At 39.6% G+C, this 21,376-nt stretch overlaps 1 protein-coding gene across 1 annotated transcript in view; it reads left to right on the forward strand.

Moving 5' to 3' along the window:
* Nucleotides 1–21,376, forward strand: part of LOC139728064 (uncharacterized) — a 46,819-nt gene that overhangs the window by 11,765 nt on the left and 13,678 nt on the right. The window contains exons 7-28 of the mRNA XM_071639027.1: nt 3,830–4,179; nt 4,712–4,852; nt 5,634–5,800; nt 6,217–6,311; nt 7,031–7,252; nt 7,989–8,177; nt 8,764–8,919; nt 9,365–9,583; nt 11,247–11,521; nt 11,926–12,207; nt 12,773–12,953; nt 13,530–13,599; nt 14,094–14,166; nt 14,505–14,532; nt 15,172–15,227; nt 15,730–15,786; nt 16,624–16,701; nt 17,264–17,413; nt 18,329–18,419; nt 19,491–19,589; nt 20,264–20,448; nt 21,184–21,304. Coding sequence (XP_071495128.1) covers nt 3,830–4,179; nt 4,712–4,852; nt 5,634–5,800; nt 6,217–6,311; nt 7,031–7,252; nt 7,989–8,177; nt 8,764–8,919; nt 9,365–9,583; nt 11,247–11,521; nt 11,926–12,207; nt 12,773–12,953; nt 13,530–13,599; nt 14,094–14,166; nt 14,505–14,532; nt 15,172–15,227; nt 15,730–15,786; nt 16,624–16,701; nt 17,264–17,413; nt 18,329–18,419; nt 19,491–19,589; nt 20,264–20,448; nt 21,184–21,304 — 3,285 coding nt within the window. The remainder of the gene's footprint in view (nt 1–3,829; nt 4,180–4,711; nt 4,853–5,633; nt 5,801–6,216; nt 6,312–7,030; nt 7,253–7,988; nt 8,178–8,763; nt 8,920–9,364; nt 9,584–11,246; nt 11,522–11,925; nt 12,208–12,772; nt 12,954–13,529; nt 13,600–14,093; nt 14,167–14,504; nt 14,533–15,171; nt 15,228–15,729; nt 15,787–16,623; nt 16,702–17,263; nt 17,414–18,328; nt 18,420–19,490; nt 19,590–20,263; nt 20,449–21,183; nt 21,305–21,376) is intronic.

Raw genomic sequence — 21,376 nt, forward strand, 5'->3', positions numbered from 1 at the left:
TCCTTTTTGAGACGTGATTTAAGTCGCCATGGCGGGTATGATGATGACAAACCATGTGATGCCAAATTTCTGTTCATTTGGTGTGTAAGGTCATTCATTTTAAGAACCTCATGTCCACTAATGACTCTTCTTTCAACTACTTCAGCTACATCCTTAAAAGCTTTGTTATACATGGATGTTTTCTCTTCATTACAAGAAAGGAAGTACTGTATGTTTTGTTTGCTGACATATGTAGCACGACAAGAGTTATGTACCAGTACATCCTTGGCGATCATATCTCCACCATCAGTCATATGACCAATTTCACGAAGAATACGTTCATCATTTCTTTCCATAGCACTTTGAATGATAGCATCTCCTGCACTGACAAGAGTAATTTTCATGGGACGTTCATGCTTCTTTAGTTTTGCCTGCTGAGCCATTTCCGTTCCTTCAGGCAGATGAGGCAATTTACACCATTTGCCCTTTCTTGGTCATGGGATCTTGTGACGATTCCTTCAGCTTCGTGACTTGCAGATTGTCCATAGGCAGTCATCTAGAATTAGAAAATGTACAAATTTCAGAAATAATAAGCATAGGTTTCACATATACAGATCCCCCCCCCAAAAAAAAAAAAAAATAATAAAAATAAAAAATAGTCACACAGGAGGGCGATTTTGAAAAACAGTTTCAAAACAAATACCGGGCAAAGTCACCAATCAGCCAATTTAATCAAGAAGTTTTAATTTAGAGCCTTTTTTGTGAAACAGTTTTCACCTGTACTCAACTTCAAGGTAATGATCATGCTGCTGATGGAATCCCGTAGAATTAGATCATTTGCTCTATGCCTGGCATTATGAAGTTGTTGCAGAAAAGAAATAATTATTAGTTACTGAACTTTTCCCAAGGAGAACTCGTGGAAGCGCCATTTTTTTTTTTTTTTTTTTTTTTTTTTTGGGGGGGGGGGATTTAAATAGGCAATTCTATTAGTTGTAAAGAATGACACATTAGTTTAAGGAAAAAAACACACCTAAATGGATGGCCTCCCCCCCCCCCCCACACACACACACATAAACACTTTTTTGTAAGCCTATAAAAAACTTTTGAAACGTGAATTTCTTATTTGTACTATTAAGTAATGAACTTTATCTCTCACCAAAAATAAAGTAATATTTACAGGTACATGCTGCCGGGGGTTTGTTCACAAGCACCCTTCTTCACTGCTCATGATCTTTATTAGATTTGCAATCAGTACAGTGCAATAACCCATTGGACAGTGCTTCCAGTCCAATCAAGATCATAATAGGGCAAGTTATAATGATATTCCAATCACCTTTGATTCTAATTTAGCATGCATTTTGTAAAAACGGGTGAGCGACATCACCTCGCTTTTTTCAGGTTCGTTTTACTCATGCCATTTTGAGATTGATAATGACAGCTGTTTCAACTGTTGTTAGAATCATCACTATAGGTGTAGTTACAATTGTAAACATGAAAAGAAGTTGTATTCACAGAATTATAGCAGCAGTAAAACCAGTAGAATGACTGAAACTGTCTTAGAAATATCGACTCTACACGTATGAAAGGGAAAAGTTTCAGAGGGTTTTTTTTTTTCTCACCAGTTTTTGAGAGGAAGTGGCAACAGGTTTTTGTGTCTTCCTTTCATGTTGCTCCACGGCCCTTGGATTAGTGTAAGTCCGGTAACATTCTACGTGCTTCTGAAGTTGTTGAAGGTCAAGAGGAAGTTTTTCTTTACTTGTGATGTAGGCTTCTAGTCTAATGAATGTCTCATCCATTCTCCTTTGGGCAGCATTGCAAAATATCTCCCAGGAGTGACTTGTCCATCTGTGTAATGTGTCTTTTGTGACGCTGTTACATATAATACACAGACTGAAGTCCTGTTTCTTGATCTTCTTTGGAGGAGATGGAAATGAAATAGAGTGCAAAGGAGAGTGTTCTTCTGTACTCTCATCAGTTCTTTCAGATGGTTCCTCAACTTCATCTGTGGTTATTTCCTCTGAACTGTCTCCTTCCATGCTTCATTTGCCGCTGATAGGTAAAAATAATGCAACATATACAGTGTGGCCCGGAAAGAGTGCTACAGTTATGACCTTTTATTATAAAGGTATGAATAACTGAATTAGATCATTGTTTGTGTTACTTGATAGAAAAAACATTTCAAATTTTATTTGATATCATGATCATCAATTTTTGTGCAGGCATTTTGATGCTATTGTCAGTTTTCTGACAGGTTTTTAATTGCAGAATCTGCTCTTGCAACCAAAATCACATTTGACTAAGAGAGGACATTGCATTCCTCAGCATCCCAGTGAAATCGTTCATTACGAAAGCGCAGTGGGTCCACCAGCTGTGGAAAACAAAGACAGAGAGTTCTATTCACTGACCCACGCAAAGTACAATGATTGGGACTGCACTGTACAACTATCTTGAATTCTGAGAAAAGGTTTAAAAGTAAGAAGCATAATTATGGAAAATGAAGAATCAATTCTGACCAATTCACAAAATATTGTGCTCTGAACTTACCAGTTTCCCCAGAAAGTCATGGAAAACAGTCTTAGAATCTTCAATTCCACCTGCATAGATGCGTTTGCTGTCTTATACAGATGTAAACCTAGTTAAGTTTCACAGACTTTCTAACAATGATCACCTGGGGGCGCTACACTTAAAAAGCTGAGTAGACTACACATTTTGTTAATAACAAATGAATTATTTGTCAGATTTAAGACAGATGTGTATTCACCTCAGAAAATTGTTTCCCGTTAATTTTAAAAGATTTTCCACTAAATGTTTAATTCAAAGTGATTACTTTGAACGCTTTTTTAGAAAAACAGTTTACTATAAAGAAGTAATTATTTCCATTTCTATCTGGATAGGTGATGCCCAGATATGCAAATTAGGGGATCATTTACATATTACATGTGTTATATTTTTATCAGGGCTTTCATCGTAAGTCTCCCTAAAAGTTGTTATAGAAATATAAAAGTGTTAGATGAAATTTCCTTCAGCTTTTAAAATTCTTTACAATCTCTTCAAGGAGCACAATGTCCAAGGTTGATGCGAACAGATCATGCAAAAAGTAACATTTTTACATAAAGTGAGTTTTCAAGTTTGAGACGTTATAACTCCTGAACCGAAAGGGGTACTGATGCCTAATTTTCTCCAAATATTGATTATATAATGAACAAAATTTTTGAAAAGTTTCAAGATAATACTTTGGTGTCTCTTGGATTTATGCTGAATAAAGCATTTTCATGATTTTCGTTTTTTGAGAAAAAAATCAAAAAAATGAGGTTTTTTCCTTAAAATCTCAATCCAGTTATTACAATAACCCACAAAAATGGTATCTACTTATAGGAAATTTTATTCTCTTTCATATGACATCAAATTTGTTGAAATCTGATGTTTCTATCAAATTCTATCTTTCAAATAACAAATTCAGTAAATATGGCGGCCATTTTGGACGCCATCTTGGATTTGGAGGCTTTAGCAACAAATTTTTTGAGGTAGACCAGTGGAATCTTGTTTGTTACAAATAAAGCTTGAAAATAAGCATGGTCTACTTAGTTTGTAGAGTGAGTGCGACTCGACCTCTGTTTTTAGCTTTTGGCCCCCCGGTTATTAATATGAGTGTGCATCATGATGTCCAAAGGATCTCGTGGTATAAAGTTTTTTTAGAGTGATGGGACATTTCAACTAAGCAACAAGGAAATCAAACAGGATGAGATGTGTATTGCTGTGTAGTGTGGAGTAGGCAGTTAAACCGGTTTTTGAGATAGTACATTGAAATTTATATAAAGTGAAAGAAAATATGGATAATATCTCCACAGAGGATAAGGAAAGCCTGTCAGTTCCCAAGTCGGCCAAGTCTTCGCGATCCTACCAGAGTGAAAAGAGCGTGGGCAGCCGTCGGTACGTCAATGGCAAGACCAGCACCATATCCGTCCGCTCCATCCACTCATCGCGCCATCAGATGACTGATGACGAGAGCCACGATAGCAGCGGCGACGAGAGCTCCGTGGATGGTGGACACGTCTCGCGCCACACGGCCACAACCCGCACCAGCCACCTCAGGTCACGCACCACGGGCTCGGCCGCCTCCTCTGGATCCCACAAGTCCTCCAGTGAGCTCCTGCAGGAAGCCCAGGAAATAGCCAGCATGGACAGCCTGTCTAGACCCAGGTATGCCATGTTGGCATTGTCACAGCCGTAGATCGCAGCCAGTTTGGATTACTGTATGTGCTCTTTTGTTTGCAAATTCAGTTAACAAGTTAGTATTTAATAGACAGAAATTGATACCTGATATGAAGCAAAGTTGTATGAAATTAGTGTGAAATATCTGTTTGTCTTCTTCCAAAATGATTTCGATGTTGGAAACTACTCATGCATTATATATATGCAACTTTATTTGGCAGACCTAATGTCAGATGGAAGCTGTACTTTGTGAGGAAGCAATCGTATGAAATTGAAAGTGAGAGCATGTATGGTCTACAATTCACTAAACTTTGCAAGAGGACTTAGACTGATAGGATTAAGTTGTTGGAAAAAAAAACCACCACAAACTGTTCAGGCAAACTCCCAGTTATAGATATTGACTTTGCTTATCCTGAAATTCTCTGATTGGACTGTAACCTTGATGCTCTTTGCATTTGATGGATGTTTACTGTGCCATTGTTTTTTTTTCTCATCCATTTCTGCCGCTGTGCTTCCGCAGAAAAAGGAGAACTCACAGCAAGTCTAGCAGGAGTCAGGGCAGTGTGGCAACCACTGTCCATGTGGAGAAGGAAGAGGAGGCACCCAAGGAGAGATCAGTGGATGACATCATTGCGTCCCTCAAGGCCCAGAGAGAGCAAGGGTGGGTCAACTTCCTTTCATGTCACTCTTAACCCATTCAATACTGAATTCTGAAATACCCATAGACTTAGTACCCATAGACTTAGTACGCAGCCCACCAGGTTCCCACACGGAACGGGTTAACTTCCTATGATGAGCTGGGATGTTGTTTTCTCTTGACTGAAATTCCATTTATCCATCCGCCATTATTTTCCATTTGACTGCTGAGTTACGAAATGCAAATTGTAAAAATCTTTTTGTGTCTGCCATGAAGGAATTATTTCTGACATTTCCACGCATGATTAGGGGTCATTTCATACTGAAAAGTGTACCATCAGTAAGGCTAATTTTATGTTGTGTCCTGTACAATCTTGTGTGAAAGCATGTCAGTGAAAAATCGCAGTTGGCAACATGCACATTAAAAAAATGACCTGTAATCAACTGCTTATATTCTGTCATCTATGCCTAAAGGACCTTATCTCCATACATTTGTTCCTTACAATGCTTTACTTGCACAGGACTGTTTACTTATGGCTGTTTTGCAATGTAGACATTTCTCGCTACAGTCACATTTATGACTTCAAGAATGGCATGACAAAATATTGCTGAGGAAATAATCACATTGGCAAATATTTCTGCTTTCATTAATGTTTTGCTTGTTGTATAAATGGTCCTCATAAAAAATGAATAATTGTGTGTGCATGTGTGTTTTTCATTGATAAACCCTTTCCTCTCAAGATGGTTATCCTTACATTAGCATGCAACTGAAATGTGAAGTGATCATGTTGTGCACACTTCCACAGATCAGTGAAGTCCGAGGCAGATGTTAAGATCATGGAAATCATGAAGAGGGTGATGTCGAGAACGGCCGAAGTCCTTGGGTCCAAAAATGACGGCGTGACAGAGGACAGGAGGCCGGAGCTAGATGAAGGGCTGGAGGAAGAACCAGAGACAGAAGCACAAGAAGGAGGTGGGTGTGGCCATGCAGCACCCCTGTATGACATGGGTGATGATCCTTTACCTCGTAATTGGAGTGGAACATCTCTTGGCAAATACACCAGAGTTTCAACTGCAATATCGAAACCCCAATATATTAACCCTGCTGGAACTGTAATCACATAGGCAAGAGATAGTGTCACAATGATACCCTATGTTTACCATGGGCACATTTCCTGGTGTGTTGTTGTAGAGGTGGCATTCCTCCTTCCCCAGCCTTCCCACTATACCTACTTCTCTCTTCAACACTCCGCCAGTAACAAGAGGAGATTTACTGATGTGCGGAATGTGTACTCTTCCCTTCCCATCTTCTTGTTTTCCTTCAGTTCCACTTTTAAGGGTACATCTTATCTCTGTATCATTGCCTTACTTCCCATTGTTCCTGTGTAGCTCTCGGTGTTCCAGAGGTTAATGTGGAGGAGACTGATGAAGTGGGAAAAGAATCCATGGACACAGATGGCACTGGGGATTCTGGCCTATTGAAGGTGAAGATGCCTTGTGATGATGATGATGATGATGATGATGATAATGATGATGATGATGATTACCAATAACACATTTGATAGTACAGATGATGATAATGATGATTACAACAATATATTAAATGATAATGACAGTAGTGATAAATTATGAGTGTGATGATTGAAAATTAGCAGATATGTTGATGACGATGATGATGTTTGTGTAAGGGTCTGATATTGCAGGAGATATTCCTACTGGTAATGATGAGAAAGAAATTAAAGATTATAGTACTGATAGTGATTTGTATAATATTGTACATCGTGTGCAGCCCACCTCACTTTGGCATACAGTATATAATGTAAATTCACTGATCATGACAACATATATAACTGTACTACAAGAGTACCATAGTGTTCTTAATGGTTTAAATGTATTGTTTGATATTTCATCATTTGTGATCTTTTCAACATCGTTACAGCTATGAAACAAAAATGATGCATACAACTTATTGAAATGAATCTGCAAATTGGAGTACTGCTCCAATTACATTACTTGTGGTTAACCTTTAAGTAATTCACTAGTAGACCAAATGGCTGCATACCTTACCCAGTAAGACCTGATGCATTTTCACTCTTCTGACACTGCTGATGCCCACACTAGCTTTGTGGTGTGAAAAGAACGTTATCGAGCTGTGCTATCTGTAGTTATTATAAATGTTCCTGCCTCTGTATATGACCCTCAGGGTGACATTGGTAGCAGAAGGCCTAGCAAGGTGTCGATAGTGTCAGATCTCAGCCAGGCTCCCAGCAAGGATCTGAGCGACACCAAACCGGGAGAGGAAGGCGTCGACGAAGACCAGGATGAGCTAGAACTTAAACCCTCCGTCAAATTCCAGGAGGCTGAGATCGTGATGGAAGTGGAGGAGACAGAGGAAGAAGAGATTGACCTTGAGAAGGCGTGGCAGGTAAGCAGTGGGTTAGAGTGATTGCTCTTAGAAATTATCATGATCTGGACTTTCAACCTAAAAGTGAATGTTGCACACTTGATGTGTCCACTTGTGTTCACATGGAACAACCTACTCCAAGAATCGTTTATCAACCCTGGCACTGCAAAAGTGAACTGGGCACCTTAACTAATTGCACATCCCTGTACTTAGCATTCATTGTGTCTTAGAATTATCTGGTCATCTAATTTCCTTTCAGCTGGTGACCTCTTGCTTCTAAATCCTATTTGATTTTGCATCTTGTGTTTCATTATGTCATATGTGTGTCATCTTGTTTTTTTGTCGACTTGTTTCCATGGGGGTAAATACAGTTTCATTGTGCAAAATGATTTCAGTGATTGCCCCCTGTACTGTGGAGTAACATCCCCGACAAGATAAAAGCACCAGACTCTATTGATCAGTAAAAAGCTGCCCTTAAATCACACTCTTTTTTTTGTGTCAGATAATTGAAGAAGAAAAGTTTGTTGATGATGAAACTGTCCTATTCTTCTGTTGTTTCTCTTCCTAGAGCGTATAGAAATGATATGCATATTTTCATATGCACTTTATAGACATGGTACATTATTATTATCATCGTTATCATCAACTTTTCAACATGCATTGTTGTGACAGGTTTAATATCACAGTCTGTTACTGTAGATATCAAACCATGTACATATATTGCTCACCCCACTGCGCTGTATCCATCCCACTCCAGGAACTGACAGCTCCCCTGGACGTCAGCTATGCCGACGTGGTGAAGGTGGAGGGTGAGAAGAAGGCGATGCAGGAGAGGGCGGTGTTTGACCCCGCCCAGAGGGGCGGCACCCCGGTCCAGACCGTCATCGGGTCCTCCGTCTCATTCCTTTCCATGTGGGCTCCACAGGAGGAGGAGAAGAAGAGAGAGGTGAGAGCCCCCTCACACACCAATTTTTCACTGTGTCAGTGGTAGTCAGTTTTATTTCAAGGCTATAGAACAACAGTATTGCTGTTATCAACAGGCCCATTGTCCGTATGGGATCAAAGTCTCCCCTAATAGTGGAACAAAACCTGTTTCATTATTTGATTGAGAGGAAACTTGAGTGTACGACTTGGCTGTATAATGTGTTCAAACTTTTAGATCTTAATTTTAGCCATAGGTGAAATTGAATTAAATTGAAAGTAATTTCAAGTGTGATATATTGAAGCTTGAACTTGTCACTTGCCAAAATTGAAAGAAACCAGGTATTTGTGTTTGTTTAGATGTTTATTTTTTTCACATGCAAATATTTGCATTTGGGTTTGATTATACAAGAAAACCTTGTTTTGTAAATTAAGTCTGAGGATATATTCCAGCCCAAGTGAATTTTGAGCTTCCATGATTTAAGATTGGCAAATTGTGTGCACAATCACAGTAATTAACAACCAATGTGTAAAGAAAGGAGCTTTTAAGAAAAGTTCTCGCATGGATAGAAAATATCGTAATGAGAAAAAAAAATGCCCTCTCTTTCTAGGTTACTTCTGAGCCCATGGATTACAAGCTGCGGGAGAGCATCCATCACTTCTGCAACATCCCCACCGACCTGACCCTGAGCAGAAACCTCCAGATGGTGACCCGGTCCCACCACGCCCCTAGCAAGGATCCCGCAACAAGACACTTGGCTAATCCAGTGAGTACCTTTAATCTCTTTTCCTGGTACTCTCTCCAGAGCACCATAGTATATTGCAGCTTAAATAGCAGTAATCATGCTGGATGTGTGTATTGGCATGTGGAATGTAGAATCAGAGATATGCATTTTAGATCCATTCTTAATGTGTTTTCTGCACTTTGAGACCAATCTGACTCGCATTGTTGATGGATAGATAGTTCATGGCTACCGTAAACAAATATGGCAGGGTAACTACATGAGCAATTTCAGTTCATTTAATGTAATACCTCAGGAGTAATCCTGTATTATATGAACAGAACACAAACATTTATGTCTTCTGTTGACGCAAACCCTCAGAGTGAATGTAAGGGGTTCTGTGTTATGGAAACAATATAAAGTTTAAACTTTTAACTACCAAATGTCTGATTATGCACCAATCACATACTTTCCTGCCGTCTTGCTACAGCTGGCTCCATCTCGTGCGACGACGCCTAGCAACACCCCCTCCATGCAGGAGAGACAGAAGCTGATGTCTGCTGCTGCCAGACGCATCCTCCGGGAGGCGGAGTCCATCGATGCGGGAGACCAGCATCCTGGGGCAGGGGGAACAGGAGGAGGGGCAGGGCAGGAGGAGGAGGGGGAGGCGAGGAGTCTGGAGACGTGGGAAAAGAGGGCCATGCAGCTGGTAGGAGGAGTTTGCTGGAGTGAGAGTTTGAATCAGGATCTCAAAAAGCCATTTTTGTTTCTTTGGGTGTAGCTGGCTTTGCTAATATAGGATGACACAGAATGTGTGTGGAATGAAATAAAAGAAACAAAGCCATGCTAATCACCGCAAGTGAAAAAGGAGATTATAACCAATTCATTAATAAAAGTAATAATTAAATATGGACTGATACAACAGAGAGCTATTGTCAAGTGACTTTGATATCAGGTATGTAATACTCATCATTTTTTTTTGTCCCCGCCGAACGAGTTCGAGCAGGGGACTATGAAACGGGCTCCGTACGTGTGTGTGTCCGTCCGTGCGTCCGTGCGTCCGTCCGTGTGTCCGTCCGTGTGTGCGTCCGTGTGTGATCAAAATGTTCAAAATGCTACTCCTTCGCCATTTCTAACCCGATTTTGATTCTGTTTGCTTTATATGATAGCACTACATGGGAGCTTTGAAACTTCTATACAGAATTTCAATTGTGACCTTTGACCTTGACCTTTGACCTATATTGTACATTTTGCTTCAAAATGCTACTCCTTCGCCATTTCTAACCCGATTTTGATTCCGTTTGCTTTATATGATGGCACTAGGTGAGGGCTTCAAAACTTCTACACAGAATTTTGACCTTTGACTTCTTTGACCTTTGACCTTGATTTTTGACCTATATTGTACATTGCCTACAAAATGCTACTCCTTCGCCATTTCTAACCCGATTTTGATTCCGTTTGCTTTATGTGATGGCACTAGGTGAGGGCTTCAAAACTTCTACACAGAATTTTGACCTTTGACTTCTTTGACCTTTGACCTTGATTTTTGACCTATATTGTACATTTTGCTACAAAATGCTACTCCTTTGCCATTTGTAACCCGATTTCAATTCTGTTTGCTTTAAGTGATGGCACTAGGTGAGGGCTTCAAAACTTCTACACAGAATTTTGACCTTTGACTTCTTTGACCTTTGACCTTGATTTTTTTACCTATATTGTACATTGGCTACAAAATGCTACTCCTTCGCCATTTCTAACCCGATCTTGATTCCGTTTGCTTTATGTGATGGCACTAGGTGAGGGCTTCAAAACTTCTACATAGAATTTTGACCTTTGACTTCTTTGACCTTTGACCTTCATCTTTTTACCTATATTGTACATTTTGCTACTAAATGCTACTTCCGGCGGGGACATATATTACGCACCGCATAATTTCTACTTTTCCTTGTTTTTTTTTAAGTGAAGTGCCACTGATGTCACATTTTCTTGAATTATTCATCCATGACATTCTTGGATGCAAGAAAGACGCTTTCTCTAAAGTTTAAAAAAAAAAAAAACTTTTTACATTGTGCAAAATTCTACATGGTGTAAAATGTGCATGATGAGCTCTTTATTGCACAGTCTGAAGTTATATGACTGAGATATGTGTAGAGATGTTCACAGAGTGCCATGTTAGATAATTTGCTGATGCTTGCATAAACTTTCCATTAATTTGTTTAGTTTCGCTCAAGTTGTGGTGGCCATCTGAATGTCACAGTTTGTAGTAAAGATCAACGCTGTCTGTAGGAGTAAGTAACTTTTCCCTGAGAGATGAAAAGCTCTGTGGTCTTGCAGAGAGAAAGGATGCTCACCCCATTCTTCCCTCCTTTTAGTTTGATGAAGAGGCCCTGACCATCGTTGGTCAACCGGCTCCAATCCGCGGTGACCAGGACATCTCCCGCCTCTACTGGACCCCAGCCCCGCCCAAGATGAACTTTGAACCGGGCTACATCAGGAACATCCTCTACCCAGAGTTCCAGGGGATAGGTGTGAGCCAGGAGCTGGAGAGGCTGACCTCCGTGGCGACGACCGACGGGGAGGATGCGGATGTGGATGTAATGTCCTCCTGGAATGAGGCAGACCTGGAGGAGAGGTTGTTTGCAGAGAGGTACATGCTACCAATAATTTCACATCATTCTCAGAAAATTTGAAATGACTTTCTCCTCCTCTGCATACAGTGTGCTACCAGATATTCTTGAATTTTTCCCTTAAAAAAGAAAATGAATATTACACTTGAAATGTTTGACTTATTGATCAATAGTTGATTGGATTGTCTTTTTATTAAAGTCCATTTTGTGTGTAATTGGCTTTCATATTTTGTTTTCCATGTGAAATCAAGACTTTAGTCTTATTGTACACACATACTTTAATGTAGTAAATGCTGTCTCAAAATCTATTTTTACAAAAACTGTGGTAGCTGTGCAGTTATAACATCCAGATATTTTTGTTGGAGACCTGACTTATCGTGATCCCTCATAACAGAGTGTAAATTTTATTTGTCTTTTTTGTCAGAATCATGGGACGCAACTACTCGTCCAGCGAGGACCTGACCGAGCTGGGCCGGGCCAAGTACGCCAAAAAGCTGAAGGGGAAACCCCCGCCATTCCTCCGCCCCACCTCTGCATCATCTGAGGTCTTACCCCCGGAAGAACCTGTAGGCATTCAGCCTGCTGCTGGGGAGGAGTCAATGGAAGGAATGCGTGCACCATCATCATTTAGTGGTAGCAGGCTGTCCTTCCACAGCAGACCAGGTTCTGTGCTCTCTGATTCCAGACCTCTGCTTCACCGAGTCAGGTACAAATGCTCATTATTTTGTTCTTTCAACTTTTGCCTTATATGCTGTAGTATGTTTCTTTAGCAACGCCCAAATGTTTTCAACTGGCAATATGCGATTTACCTTTTGTAAACATTCATATAACCTACAGCATAGTTACTGTCATTACAGTGTTCATAAATATGGAGTAGGATTGAATATTTTCATTTCTACCTTTTATTCAGGGTATCCTCTTAAATGCAAACCCTGTTTTTGCAAATTGCCATGTTATATATTACATCCCAGTATTGTTGTACATTGTAGGTAGCCATTCATATACATGGTTAAAAGAGACATAACAGGTTGAACAACTTTTCTGTGGATGCATGCACCAAGCAGGGTTCAAGTGCAGGATATTCTTTCTACAAGTCTGAAGCCTGTTTCACTAACTAACTGCTACGCAGCTAAAGGAACACTTCCTTTTAGTACATTTATTATTTGTTTTTACTCTCCACCTCACTGCTACCCTTTGGATCAGCTTAAGACTAATCTGTCCCTTTCTCACCCCTCTCTGTCTTTGCACCTTATTTCCCTGCCCCCCTCCAGGAGAACCCGCTCGGCTCCCGAGCTGGAGGGAGACGATCTCCCCCTCCAGGTGCCCACAGACTTTGAAGCCTGCATGGAGGATGTCAAGAAGCACAAGCTCTACCTGACAGAGCTGAGGGACCGCAAGGAGCTGGAGGAAGATGAGGAAGTGATTGCAGATGCAGAGCTCAGCAAAGAAGGGGTGAGTTGCACATGTCTGGCAGCTTACGATGACATCACCTGTGGCCACTGGACACTCCCTTGATCATCAATGTAGACTTCTATGAATACTGTATCTTGTTGTGTGCATTGCAACCCCATGACGTACAACCAAGGAGAGAGGATTTTGAAGTGACAGTATCAAATGCTTGCTTTCACGTATATGTATCTCCTAGCTTGTATATCATCTTATGTACTTTTAAAAAGTGTGTTTACATCTTTAAAATGCCTCTATAGAGTGTTTCCAGAATACCACATATATATCTTAACCCGTTGAGGACGGGTCCCGAGTATACTCGGGCAAGCGTCTATGGGAAATGCGTGTTGTAGCAAACTCAAACCATCCTCAATGGGTTAACTTCGAAATATTCTGTGGAATTAAATAAATCCAGCTAATGGTGAGTTTTGTAAATGTACATTATGAATTGTTCAGTATTGGATGGAGTTCCCTGGTTCTCAATCTTGTCGGCTGTGTGTGTGGTAAGACACTCTATTCTTCCTTGGGGAAAATTCTTAATGTAAATGAGTGAATTTGATATTCTTTTTTGTTTGCATATAGTCTGATCCAGCTGCAGTCAGGTCCGAGGTCAAGTCAGCTACTCCTGAACACAGTATACTTAGGAGACCAGGTAAGAATTACTTTGTACTTCGACAAATCAGACTTTAGAAATAATTGTAATTAATTTCATGTATACGCTGTTCATACTACTGGTTGTTGATTCTTCAGGTTTTTTTCACATGTAAATGGTCATATAACTACATAGAAACAAAATACATGATAGTCTCTAATTTTGAACTACCTATAAAGTTAAGCAAATCATGTTCCTGGACTTCAGTCTTGTGAAGCATATACATTAAAAAAAAAACACCAAACAACAATTTGTGGCAACCACAAAGCTACAAATGATGAGATGTCCTTGAAATATACTGTATAATTTCAGCCGAGAAAAGACAAGAGTTATACAGATGTTTCACTTGCTATCCTACTCCTCTTAGAAATTGTCTCTGTAACATTTGGTAGATGTGCCAGTGTAATCATATCATATTGATGATTGTATTAGGTATGTTTATTTTTCAGCTCATGTTTTTGCTTATCTCTATTTGTTTTTATGTGTGTTTGTAGATGATGGGCCATCACTTGCCCAACAAGCAAGAGAAGCTGGAATGAAATATGTCATCTACCCTGCTCGCAAAGGGTGAGTGTATGATAGACTGATATAGATACATTGAACTTTGTGTTTTCTGATTGATAAAGCAATTCAAAAGTACTTTCTTACTGTAATATATTTTGGGTCTGTCGGGGAAAAAGCAAACAAACATCAAACGTGATAGTCTTGATTGTCACTTGAGCAATGTAAGGGCAATTTTGATGATTTTGATAAAGAATCTGGCAATGAACGGCTGAAAAGTTTGAACCATGATACATTGGTCATTCACATGTGATTTGATTTTTAATCTTCTTTCAGCCCAGTAATTGCTTATTGGTGGCAAAACATTTATTCTTTCTCCTTCGTTATTGTTTTGTCTCTATTAGGAAAAAGAAGAAGAAGCAATGGGATCCAGTAAGTACATATCATACTTAAGTTTTGTATTGTTCCCTTTAAACATAAATTTGTGTATAACCTTTACAAACTTGCATGATACTGTTTGACCATCAAAATACTTTGAAGAGAATGACTGATGTGTTGCACTTCAAAACTATGATTTTTGGAATGCATTTATTTGAAGCAACATAATGACTGATAATGCAACCATGGCTGATATTTCCTTGAGTTACATTGTCTAGAAGGTAGCCAGTCACCAATATTACATCAGTATGAATTTGTTTATTTACAATCTGCACAGAAACAGTAATTAAAGACAAGAAATGTTATCTATTACATCAAATTGAAAATTGCTATATGTCAAATGACAGACCATATACAGGTGACTCCTGTTATAATGAAGTCCTCTGAACTGGCAGTTTTCTTTTGTTAAGATAAAGAATAAAGACATATTTGATGATAATTTTGGGACCTGAATTATTACTTCATTGTGACAAGAATTCCATTATGTCCCTGTTTATTATAACAGAAGTGCACTGTCTCAGCAGCGTTAAGTGAACCTATCAATTTAATCATTTTGTGAGAGATAAAAGAGGAAGATTCCTACTCAGAAAGTTTGCTAATATCATGCCTTGTCCAATTCTTCTGTGCACACAGAGACGATTAAGACAGATTGAGGACTTCCTTAGGCAACAACCCAACAAGATATCCAGGTAAGATATATATATATATATTCCCTCCCCCCTTTTTTTTTTTTTTTTTTTTTTTGGGGGGGGGGGTCTTCAAGAACATAATGGTAAAAATGTTTTCGTGGCTTCAAGCTAATTTTTCCTATCAGACAGAGGTAATGCTCTTTAGATAAATGCAAAGTTTTTACCTTTCTTTTTTTCAAGGAATTTGAATATTTGAAATCACTTGATGTGATTGAAAAACTGATGTTATACTTATAGTATTACCTACTAGTTATGGACTGCTGTGCTTTTTGACAGATAACGTTATGCCCATCTGGGTTTCTGCACTTTCTTTAGATTCCTCTTATGCAATGTGTATTATGAGGTTTTGACCTTTTCCTGTATCTTGCAGAATATTGCAGTAATTTATCAGTATTTCTACAGAAATGTACTGTTGAATCGATGATATGGATCGCGATTGATCGTGAAATTCAGATGAGAACGATGTGCCTTTCCTTTTCATGTCTCCCACATGACATTTTAGGTCTCTAAGTTTGCCGAAGATACACATACCAGTTGATCCAGAGGTCAGAGTCTCAAAGTAAGTCACTCTTTTTGCTGTTTATATTAGAAGCTTTTTGATCTGTGACATTGCTGAAATGTGTTTCCATTCACACGTCCACGCTGCCTAGGGAGTGTTGTTCAGAGTAAAAGTTTAGAGAAAGAAGCTTCAAAGGTCACACAACTGTCCTAGTGAGTGTATAAGGGAGGTTTAGATTTCAGTACCGAAAGTGGTAGATCTGGGCCCTGTTTTATGAAGAGTTGTAATTGATTATATAGTTGATATCTATCATGAGTCTATGGCAGCCTGTGTGTTAAGGCGATTTATGATTTATAATCAATTTTATCTTTTGATAAAACACGGCCCTGTACCTTCAGTGTCCAAGTACACTTGTGTAGCAGTGGCTTTGCATAGCTTTTGTGTCTTACCTCTTTTTCTTTCTCTTAACCCGTTGAGGACGGTTTGATTTTCCTATAACACGCATTTCCCATAGATCCTTGCCCGAGTATACTCGGGACTCGTCCTCAACGGGTTAATTATGTGTGTGTGTGAGTGCTTATTCATGTCATTGTATGTGCATGGGTATTTCATTCTTACAGCTACCTCTTACAATATATTCCAATTTGTGTAGCATTGATGAGCTCATTGTTATCTTTTCACTAGTCACACATTGTTTTTTCAATGTCTGTGTTCAGAAGCCAACAAGAAATTTCAGACTATCAAAATTGTGCATTATATGTGAGACTGTGGTGAACATTTTTGAGAATCTTGTTCAAACGTGATTAGAAGTGCATATTCAAAGGGTGCATATATATTCAAGTTTTTTTTTATTCATTTGACTTGAGTGCTGATGTTGTCTGTGGTGTCATTTGACAGGAGGGTTCGTCACAGGAGGAGAAAGAGTGAACCTAGTGACTTTGATTTTGACCAGTTCCTGAAGTCAAAGTTTGTCAGGTAAGTGATATGTCATTCTGACCAGTAGGAAATGAATATTCATACTTTCACACTTTCATGCTTTTCAGATTTTGTTTACAACATGTATAAGAATTAATTGTTTCTGTGCCAGAAACTTTAGACAATGTGTACAGCACTATGGAGTTTTATGTGCCAATCAGCTCTCAAAGCACCGAGAGGGTTAGGCAAAGGGTAAAGAAAATGTGCATTCTGTATATGGTTTCATTGCATCCAGACCAAAGCTTTCAGTTTCCAATGGTTAATTGTTTTGACTGTGTGATTAATGTAAGTTTCCTTTTTTTCTGTTTCCACACATCTATTCGGGGATTTGTGAGTCAAGTGTTGGAAATGAGAATTGTGTGAGTGAGTGGCAAACCATCAAGTTGTATATATACACATGCATGCATTTATCATGACATGATACAACATTGATGGCTTGTAAGCACTGAGATTCCAGACACTCGTTTCCAGAAACCTCTGATACTTCCTCCCTGATTTTCTATAAATTAGAAAACAGTTTTTAATTTTTCTATTCATGAAATTCACTCTTCTGTTTCTGCAGGAGAGAAATCAATGTCCGGCAGTGGGTGCGAGACCTTTGGGACGAGTGGTTTGACGAGGTGTACCCTCCCAGTGACACGGCCAGTGAGACAGGCAGCCAGGGGGATGGAGGAGCGCAGTCAGTGACCAGTGGGGCCACGCAGGCCAGGAGGTGGGGGTCAAGTATCCTGCTGTAGTCATGACTAATACTTCTGTCTTATTCACTGGTACCCAGGGCAAGTTTCTTCAGTGTAAATATTGCTGTTTCTGAGGGTCCTGGCAATTTCATTCCCCCAACATTGACAGGTGCCCATTTATATACTGGGGTCAAGAGGGATGTTAATGGTGATGCAGCTTGTCCAGGACTTTGGCACTTTGTGGGATTTGAACATGGGAGCTCATTTGTATTAGATAGTGTAGAGCCTCATCCACTCTACTGTAATACTGATGTGGTAGACTCGCTCTGTTCCACACACAATAATAGTCACAGACTTGGAGATGTGGGCCGTGACCTTTTTCCCTTTAACCCGTTGAGGACGAACTGATTTTGTTGTAACACATATTTCCCATAGACACCAGCCCAATTATTCTCAGGACTCGTCCTCAATGGGTTAAAGAAGCTAGATGATGACAAATACAAAACATGGTAATCAAATCTGTTTGTTCAATATTTGCTTACCTGTCTGTATTGCTTTTGTCTATCACTGACTTGAGAATGTTCTTCCCGAAGTTGTCAGTCAGACTTGATGTGATGTGAACAAAGGGGGTGGGAGGGGGGTTCGAAGGGGAGGAGGAATTTTTCTGAGGTGCTGTGCAAACCACATTCAGGTTTGTTTGATACAAACAGAACCTGATTACATATCCCATCTTTCAACAAAGCACTTTGAGTACAGTATGCCACATTTCTATATTAAGAAAGTGAAGACTAGGCAAGACTGCATCCAGACGTTTTTACTGGACTTGCTGAAATGTCACCTTGTAAAAGTACTTTCTTTAGATCATCAATGAATGTTAGTATTAAAAATGGAGTGATTGAAGTCTTTTTCTCCACTTCTGTTTTCTGTTTATTTTTTCCAATCCTGTTTAGGGGTCCCTCCACCATGAGTGCTGCAGTGTCGGTCATGTTAGAGGATCTGGACATTCCACCGGACACCGAGGAGGAGGGTCAGCTGATGGAGGTCAGTCCCTTAGCAGGATGGACAATAACTGGACAATAACTGTTCAATAACAAGACAATTAATGCCCAGTGATAACTGACATGTTTTGTAAGGCAGTGTGCATACAAACAATATGATGTATTAAAACATGATGGACAATTAATGCGGGTATTTAGGAATGCATGTGTTGAAATGAGGTTAAAACAATTTATTTGTAATTATTCGTTTCATAAAACATAGGCCTTAATGTCTTTGCATTACACAAGAAGTGTTTTCCAATGTTTGTTCCTTGGTCTAGTTTGTATACTTTATCCCTTGCCTGTATGATAGGGATTATACAACACCTACGAAAATTCTTGATATCCGATTGGCCGACTTCTCATCACATGACAATTGCTAATAAGTTATTTACATTTTTTTGTTGAGTAGTTTTGTGTATTGCACTCTTATGTCATCCCATTTCATCATTTACTCCCATGATAGGCTCTTTTCATAATCTACTTGTAATTTTGCACTATTGCACTCATCTGATATGCAATGGACATACTTTTTCAGCCGCACTCAGTTCAAGATCATGCTGAAACACTAATTTCCATTGTCTGATTCTGATTGTACCATACTATTGCCATTCGCCTTTACCCAGAAATAGTGCCATTTCTTCACTACTCTCAGATCAGGTTTGACCACATTCGTTGACATCCAAGGTGTCGTGTCGAACAAATTGTGAACTTGGTCTTTACTCGTGCAGTGAAAAAGGATTTCACATTAATAGGAGAAAATTATGAGATGTTCTATTGAAGTTGGCAGCACCTCATTGAATTGAGCATGTCATCTTCTGTTTCGTGCGAAGTCTTGTACCTGTGCACTCTTGTTTGTTCACTATTTGTGTACTGTGTCACTCATTGCAGTGTTTTTCTATTGTAAAGGTTTCTTTCTCATACTTATCATTGTCCTATCTTATCATAATATACAGGGTACACTGTAGAAAGGTACCCTTGCTCACTTTATTGTAGTCCACCTTGTTGATGGATTGTTGAATTCACTCATGGATGCATACAATGGTTTTTGTGTTGATTGTCTCACTGATTGCAGGAGTTGTACAATGAGGCGTTGTACATGACCGAAAAGATCAACACGGATCCCAAACCATCGCCCTTTGACCTCACAAGAAGAGGAATCATCTATCGCAAGGTATGTCAGGGTGGAGATGGTATTTCTGTCTCCATGTTGTTCAGTTGCCAGCATGTTGCAGAGGCTAGATTGTTGTGGCTTGTTGCTGGATAATTTACTACGTGCATGAGCATTATATGGTAGTCATATTCTGGTTATGAATGAATAGAGGCATTGCGTCAATTTTTTGTTCACGCAAGAGAAGTATGTTTGTTAATCTGACGTTCGCACTATTTTAAGTACAGTGTATTCCTCTTTCTGGATACTATTTCCAAGCTTGAATTGTATCTCAACATTTTAATGGCAATATTTCATTGCTGTGTAAAGTTCTGTGCTATGTGCAAGTAGAAAGCACTGCACTTTTTCAGCAATTGGTTGTTCTCATCTGGACCTGTCTCATATCGTCAGGCTGACTGAGACATTGACAATGAGTATGCATGTGGCAGAGTGGGAGTTAGTGAGAGACTGTGTTGATGTTTGTAGAAAGTTTAGTTAGATGTTTTCCGTATTGTAGCAACTTGTTGTGGACATTCTGAACATCTGTTCATAATATCAGCCACCATAGGAGGGATAACATCAGAAATGTGCTTTACAGAGGGACTACTGTTTATGTATCATTCATGTTTGAATGGCTGGAAGATATTTTTACATTGTTAAATATAATTTGTTCAAAATTTTTCGTTCACACACCCTAGCTTGGGAAGCTGAAACAGTCTTGGGACGACCTGAACAGAGCCATCGCCTTAGAACCCCTCCTCCTGGATGCCTACTGGCACCGACACCTTCTCTTCCTCCTGAAGGAGAAGCCCACCAAGGCCCTGGAGGACCTCAACACCATTCTCAAGATCAACAAGGACCATGTAGGAGCCTACCGGTCCAGGTGAGACCAGATTAGGGCTGGATTGCTTTGTTTTCAGCATTATTGGTTCTTACACTGTAAAAACATAAATTTTCGAGCACATGACACTTTATAGCGAATTTCGTTATGAGCCAATATTCAAAAGTAAAGTTCTTACGGAAGTTCTTGTTCTCACATTGCATTGAATGCCAATGGCAATTCAACCCATTGAGGATGGGCTGCTGATTTTGCTGTTACATGCATTTCCCATACACACCTGTCGGGTATACTCAGGACTAGTCTTCATTGGGTTAAGAAAAGTTTCATTGACATGCTGTGACTGCAGACACCATGATCAATGGGTATGCTCTTCCCTATTATGTTTGCAGCTACAAGCCTTACAGGGGGTGAAAGTGCTTGGTGACTATGAAATATAACACTGACAATTGGATTACGGATAATACCTACCAGTAAGTAACTGAAGGTTTGAAGGGCAAGCATCGTCATAATTTGCAATTTCAGTGTCGTGAAATTTGTCATGTACATTTTCTTTAATGCATATGTCAATTATATTTCATAGACTGGGGGAAGTTGAGTTCCATTACTCAACATTTTCCTTACAAAATTTTGACACCTCCTTAAACTTTCCACAAAATCACAAATTTCCTGAAGATAGTGGGCTATGGTAAGTGCAGTTGTCAGCTGTATATACATAACCCCTCCAACAAATTTGCTTTGCCTCGGCTAAGTTTCCCTTGCTTGTTCCTCTTATGCTAGGGCTGAAATATTCACTGAGATGGGTGACGTGACCATGGCCATCATGAACTTCACCCAGACGGTCAAGCTTGACCCTCATGACCACGAGGCCTTCTTCAAGCGGGCTGAACTGTATGAACAGGTCAGTGTAGTGGTAGTCCTCTGACAGCAAACAAACGAGAATGACTTCATGTCAATGAGGAAAATTAAGTGG

Source organism: Diadema antillarum, unplaced genomic scaffold, assembly GCF_040938485.1.
Source record: "Diadema antillarum isolate AM-2024a unplaced genomic scaffold, OU_Dant_1.0 seq00000163_RagTag, whole genome shotgun sequence".
Taxonomy (NCBI): domain Eukaryota; kingdom Metazoa; phylum Echinodermata; class Echinoidea; order Diadematoida; family Diadematidae; genus Diadema; species Diadema antillarum.